Raw genomic sequence first — 6671 nt, 5'->3', positions numbered from 1 at the left:
CTAATCAAACTCAAAAAGCTTGATGAAACAAGGTGAGAGCAGCCTATGGAATAAAGGTTGAAAAACTACACCACAAAAAATGGTTTGACCGCAACCTTTGGAACAAGGACCTAAAAGAATGTTACCTCACGTTGTTGTATAGTGTAAGGAACACGAAGCTTAAATTGAAATATCAAGGAATGGGTCCATGCCGTGTTGTTGGAAATCACACCCCAAGGGCATGTAGAATCGTGTCCCTTGATGGTATTGAAATCGATGGTTATAGCAATGGAAGTGCTTAAATGCTACTATGGCCCATTAACGCTCCATACAGTACTGGACATTCATCAAGAAAAGGAGCTAAGGAAAGAAGTTGCTCGAATGAAGCGGCAAGCGATAGAGGAGGAAAGAAAAAAACCAAGGCTAATAACAATTTGCAAGGCATCCATGGAAGGGTTAAACCCCATGGAGGATCTCGCCATTGCCCCCACTAGACTACAAGAGGACTTCCAATTGTGCAAGAATGCTATTTTCTCTACAGAAGCCTTTGTCGACCTTGGTGCAAGCCATAATCTAATTTCATACGAGATGACCCAGCTCCTGACATTTAAGGTAACGCTTGAACCTATGTCTGTCATGGTAGGTGCTGTGAACGGAAAATGTCACCTACAATAGGTTGTATTGAGATGCCAATATCAATTAATAACCCTATCATGGCTAGTAGATGCTATGTGATGCCGGCAGGTGCTATGGATGAGCAAGTTATGCTCGAGAGGACTTAGTGTTGGGTGGTTGATTGCTAAATCAACTGGCGGGAATGCAGGTGCTGTGAACGGAAAATGTCACCTACAATAGGTTGTATTGAGATGCCAATATCAATTAATAACCCTATCATGGCTAGTAGATGCTATGTGATGCCGGCAGGTGCTATGGATGAGCAAGTTATGCTCGAGAGGACTTAGTGTTGGGTGGTTGATTGCTAAATCAACTGGCGGGAATGCACAATGACTTTAACCAACAAAGGCTGCACCTCAGTCATCTCAATCAACAATAAGACCTCACGTCCACTGCTTCCTATGATCTGGATACCCACCAAGAATTCCATGAGTCCCTTGGCCTCGGTGGAAGCTTCTTCATATGCTTCGACTGCCATTCCAAAGGCAACAACATCCGTGCAACAATATGATCCCCTTGCAGCTCTAGATACAATGAACAACGGATCAACAACCATCCCGCCCATCCCTCCAATTGCTCATACATCCAAAGGAAAGAGCCCCTACTGGCATCCAAACGGTACACTTCCACATCAACCTCTTGGTCTATGGAAGGTCAAAGTCATTGTGCAGCTTCATCTCTCCACCCACTTCCTACACCAACGAAGGTTCAAGTTGCGTGACCAAAGAAATCTAGTTTACGAAGATACAAAACAATAAAGGGGAGTGAAAGTACCACCGTAGGTGGATACCCAAGAGGTTGCTAGAGGCTCAAGGTTTCTAAGATGGAAACAACTACATATGGGTTCCTAAAGCCCTGGTTACGACAACTCTGTGCCCTGGTAAATCTTCTATTAATGCCAAGCAGCTTCTGATGTCGTCTACAAAGGGTCACTCACAGTAGTGCCACAAGAACTTGCCTCTAAAAACGAGGTAGACACACAAGAACCTACTTCCTAGACCTGATATAAAAATTAAGCTAAGATGCAACTCCCTTTTATCCTCGAGTGATTATGTTGCAATGAACAGCTTCACAATCAACTGCAATAGTCACACAAGAACATGTTTCTAAAAATAGGGCAACAACACAAGAACCTGCTATACTAAAAGGAAAATGTGAGGCTTGCTAGGTTCCAAAGTGTCACCCACCAAGGATAGCCTCTACTTCTACCTCAGCATAGACAATGAATGTGGTAGACCCACAAGAACCTGCTCCTAAAAAGGGAGCAAACCCACAAGAACCTATCGTTGCTTCTGTGCCACGAGCTCCGGATGTGAACACCAATCTTCTCACAGGTCCTGCACAAACTTCAAGCTGTCCTACTACCTATGGAGGAGGGTGTCTGACCTAAGCAATTTGACACCAATGGGCTAATGACCCTATTCTTGCATACTTCAAGGACGTAGCTCTCCATGCCCTTTACACGTGGTATGAGCAAGTAGCCTAGAAAGACACTAGGTACTCCAAATCCTAAACACTCCAGTCCATCATTCATGCACAATAAGAAGTTGGCCTTCTAGGTGAATATATAGGGAGTGACCAAGTCTAGCTCATCCTTAGGTGAAAATAATGTCCCTACCATCAACTAGAAATTCATTTGTTCATCAACGTTCAGTACCAACACCCTCCATGTAACTCCACATGCACTCATACTCAACTAGGTGAAGTCCAAGAAGGTCAATCAACTAGTCAAGTTCAGAACAAGCACCACAAATCAAGTCGCTACTTTAAGGCTAACACAACAAGACTAATAACACAACGACTAACTCAGTCTTACGGCTATAAGTCTAACACGATGACTACACACACACACACACACACAAACAATTTGGGGAAACAAAAAAACATTGTGCAATTGATTAATTGATGTTTTGAGAACCTTTTTTAGCAAAATTACCCAACAAGCAACTGTCAACCCATCCTCACATACAAGTCACTCAAATTCTCATGTTCTTCTGAGTGTTGATGCATGTTGTTAATGGATGCAAGATTGAAGAATAATAGACGAAACATTTTCCAACCATAATGGATGCAAGATTGAAGAATAATAACACCAACATTCATCAAGACATCATATCTCAAAGCTTGCAATGATGATGACTTTCATGCTATCGAAGAGAACTTACAAATAAGGTCATGCAAGGAATACTTGTTATTTATATATTTATGGTTTCAATTCTCAATTGTCACCAACCTCTAGCCATTGGTAACTTAGTAATAAAAGTGTACGCCTAACATTTGCAAGAGGGATTGGGGACCTAGTGTGTCATGTCTCATGCCCATGATTTTATTTTACATTTTTGTTCTTTCCAAAGAAAGAAAGGGAAAATCGTAGCATTAATCAACATTGGCATTAGTGATTGTAAGCTCCATGGCATAAAGAAACTATGAAAGGTTGGGCCGTCTCTAATTCATAAATAAATGCAACCAATGCAAATCTATGAATCACTACAATAGAACTGCATAAAGACAAATAACCTACATAGACTTATTCTAGATCCAAATGAAAACATAGGAATGGGTCCACTTTACATGAAGTGGATTTGATGACTTCAAAAATTCAAAAGAAGCATGAAAGTGGAGATTTTTGTTAATTGAGATGGGCTTCAAAAAGTAGAAAATGCATAAAAAGGTGCAAGTATGAGGGAAAAGTTGCAAGGAAAAGCAAATAAAATGCACCACAAGAGCCACAAGGAAATTGGGTAAAAGTAAGAGGTTCATAGCCTCGTTGGAAGTCGACTTAACTTGTGTGTTAAGTGTGCCCACGGACTACAAAACATGTGCCTTGAAAGGAGTCCCAAGAGGGAAAAACGTGAAGGACGTGGCGGGGAGGAGATAACCTGGGTGTCCATGAAGGATGGAGCTGTAGTTAACTAATGGTAGAGGCGGTGGTGGCTGTGGCGGACGGAATGGTAGGCGACGGCGCGGAGATTGGCGGCGGCGCTGGCGATGGTGGTGGGGAGGGCGTCGCGGGCGGCGCTTCGCATCATTTCCGTCTGCTGCAAGCGGCGGGCCAAAACGGCGTCCAGCTGCTCTTGGCGGCGGCGCCTGGTTAAAAAGGCCGGGGTGGTGGTTAACCTTTGGTTGTCGTCGTCTCTGGGAGGCGGCGCCGCTCGCTGGAGGGAGGCGCGCCCCTGCGCCGCCGCCGCCCGCCGCAGCCCCGCAGCCCGCGCCCTGTTGCTCTGCCACCCTCGAGCCGCCGCCGCCGCCGTCCGTCGCCCCTCGCCCTCCTCCGTCGTCTCCCTAATGCTGCTGCCGCTCCTCCGCCCTTCCTCCTCCTCCTCCTCCTTCTCCTCCGCCGCTTCCTCTCCCCCGCTGCTCCTCCCCTTCCTGCCCTCCATCTCCCCCGGAAACAGGATCTGTACCGTGTTCCATAGCACCACGTTCACCGGACAGCTTCGCCATGTATCGCCCCTGCGCACAAGCACACGCGCACGCACATTTTCAGCCTCCCATGGCTATGGCGACAAAGCAACGATGAAATCTAAGACTAGCACTAGCACAAGCACAAGCACAATCGAAGACCATCCCATGGCTATGGCGACAAGAAAGAAATCTCAGGACTATCCCATGGCTATGGCTACAACGAAGAAATCGAAGACTAGCACAAGGCTATGGCGACAAGAAAGAAATTGAACAACTATCCCATAGTTATGACGACAACGAAAAAATCTAAGCTAGCAAACACATTTTCAGCCTCCCATAGGAAGAAATCTAAGAACTATCCCATGGCTATGGCCACAACCCAGAAATCTCAGCCTCGCAACGGAAACGCTGCTCACTTGAGCTGCTGCCTGCACTTCGGACATCGCGGACCGCATTTCTGGAGCACCGATTGCAAACACCCCCTGCAGAAGCTGCACCCATCGCCACACCTCCATCACTTCTTGCTGCCAAACTCCGCATGCATCGCGAAGCTCAAGCTTTGTTCGACCAGCATTTCGAAACGATTCTCCCTACCTGTGACCGCACGACGTGGTGGATGGCTCGAAGCATATATCCAGGCAGACCTGTGGCCAACATCGCACCACTCAGTGCCTTCCATGGCGCAATCCTCTTCAAGAAAGCGAAGATCCGAAAGCTTACCGCGCACGAAAGCTCGTCCCTCAACTGATCCAGACACGCCGGTTTCTTTGCATCCCCTTTGATCTCAGATGTCGTTGAGGCAGCCTCCGTGGATGCCTTCGCCACACGATCATCCAGATTTGCGACCGCGTTCTTCTCCTCCACGGGAAGCTGCGATGTTGAGGCTGGTTCGGCTGCAAAAAATCCCCTGCAATGCGTTATGCCCCTCCAATCGCACCTCATCTTTTCAGCACGGCGTAAGCCGAAGAGCAAAGAACCTGAGACGGCAGAGGCCCCTTCGCTGGGTTCTTTTTGCACGCGAGCCACTGAATGATTTGCTTCGTCCCGTTCGCAAGCCATTCCCCTCTGAAACTCCTCATTAAGGCTAAGATCACCGATCGGCAGCACTTCCGGAGAGCATCCGTGTATTGTTTGCCTTCTTGGCCTTCTGTGTCTGATACGACATCAACAGAAACGAAATGTCCCATGGAATTGGTAGTACCAAACTAGAGCAGATATCGAATCAAGAACGCAACACGCTTACCTCCTTCCGGCGCTCAATGGTGTGGCGGCCTGCTGGGGTGTTCTTTCTTCTCTCTTTCTGTCGCGAACTGCGCCCCTGCATTGAAGCACATTCGCTTGAGGTGATCCTTCGACGGCTCCGGGAGATTTTGCACTCGGACAGCTCAGGGACGTCTCCTCCTCGTCGTCTTGGGTTGCCATCAGCAGCGATTCATCGTCCCAACCAGCCATTGCAGCGACCGACCGAAAGCCAGGGCTCAGGAAGGCCTCCTTCGTGAACAGATTTTCCGCAAGGAGAGCCCGCGCTGTTACGAAAGTTGGTAGATCGCTCTGTGCATCGCTTGACATGGCGATCGTGTCCTGCACCGCGGTGGGCTGGCTCTGATGGTAATCCCCTGCAAGAGGGCTCGATTCTTTGAGAAGACTGGGCAGAATGTCCCCATTAGCGATCCCTTGATCGCCCTGGGAATGCTCGGCGTCGCGATCAGCACAAGGTATTGCGGCTGTCTGTGCGGGCGACGAGTGTAGGTGCTGCGAGTCACGTTCTGCCCGGCTGGTTCCGGCCGTCTCAGGGGGCTGTGTCTGGTTGGAAGAGGCCGCCGCCATGGCGAGCTTGAAGAGCCAAATCAAGTCCTCCTCCCGAAGAAATGCTGCTGCTCGTGGATCGCTAACGAGCAGAGGGGACGGGAGGCCATAATCTTGGATGACGATGAGATCGGCCCTCAGAACTTTCAAAAAAAAAAAAAAAAGCTACTTGTCCAACGGTCGAAGTTCTTTTCTTCAACTTTAGTTTCATTTTAAATATGATCAGTTCAGTTTTATCAATGAATCTCCTTGGGCCTTCTAAGTTCTAAGAGTTGATGTCATGCCATATAATCCAAACACCAATTTGCCACTGACCAATGTGTCATTTAAAGGCATACACACCTATGCTTATTGGGTGCTATCAAGCCAGCACTCAATTGAAGCAGCTAAAATTTTGCAATTGAGTGACTTTTCAACAGTTAAAGAAATCAAAGGTGTTATCGGGAGACCAGAGAAGCCTAAAGCTACAGCTGCTAAAGGACACCAATCATGAAAAGAATGGGACGTAAGCATTTCTTCTATAATTATGTTTTTAAAGGTTGGTATCTTCGTGATATTCTTTATTAATCGTATAAGCTCGGTTTTCAAACCGATCTCGAGAGCAGTATGTGATTCCATGTTGTTGTTTCTGCTTTCTCTTCCTTTCAAATTGATCTTGAGAGCAGTGTGTCATATATACTATATTGGTGTTATGTAGGACTTTATTGATACTATGCATTCGTCTTTTGGAAAGAGTTTCAACCAAAAAGATGTTCATATGATTATATGTTCAGATGATCTCTTCCAAGGCTCTTCCAAGGATGGAT

At 46.9% G+C, this 6671-nt stretch overlaps 1 protein-coding gene across 1 annotated transcript; it reads right to left on the bottom strand.

Moving 5' to 3' along the window:
* Positions 1 to 3306: 3306 nt before the first annotated feature.
* On the bottom strand, positions 3307 to 5977 carry LOC147883673 (uncharacterized). Its single transcript, XM_087399555.1, has 6 exons — positions 5303 to 5977; positions 5037 to 5212; positions 4780 to 4952; positions 4654 to 4703; positions 4476 to 4550; positions 3307 to 4107 (listed from the first exon to the last, which is right to left on the bottom strand). Exons 1-6 carry the CDS (start codon positions 5884 to 5886, stop codon positions 3567 to 3569), a joined length of 1599 nt encoding a protein of 532 aa, XP_087255681.1. The 5' UTR covers positions 5887 to 5977; the 3' UTR covers positions 3307 to 3566.
* Between the last annotated feature and the right edge of the window lie 694 nt (positions 5978 to 6671).

This window comes from Dipteris shenzhenensis, chromosome 28 (assembly GCF_047967505.1).
Source record: "Dipteris shenzhenensis isolate YYH24624 ecotype China chromosome 28, Dip_SZ_1.0, whole genome shotgun sequence".
Taxonomy (NCBI): domain Eukaryota; kingdom Viridiplantae; phylum Streptophyta; class Polypodiopsida; order Gleicheniales; family Dipteridaceae; genus Dipteris; species Dipteris shenzhenensis.
The sequence above is the reverse complement of the archived record's forward strand: the minus strand, read 5'-3'. Positions and strand labels throughout refer to the sequence as shown.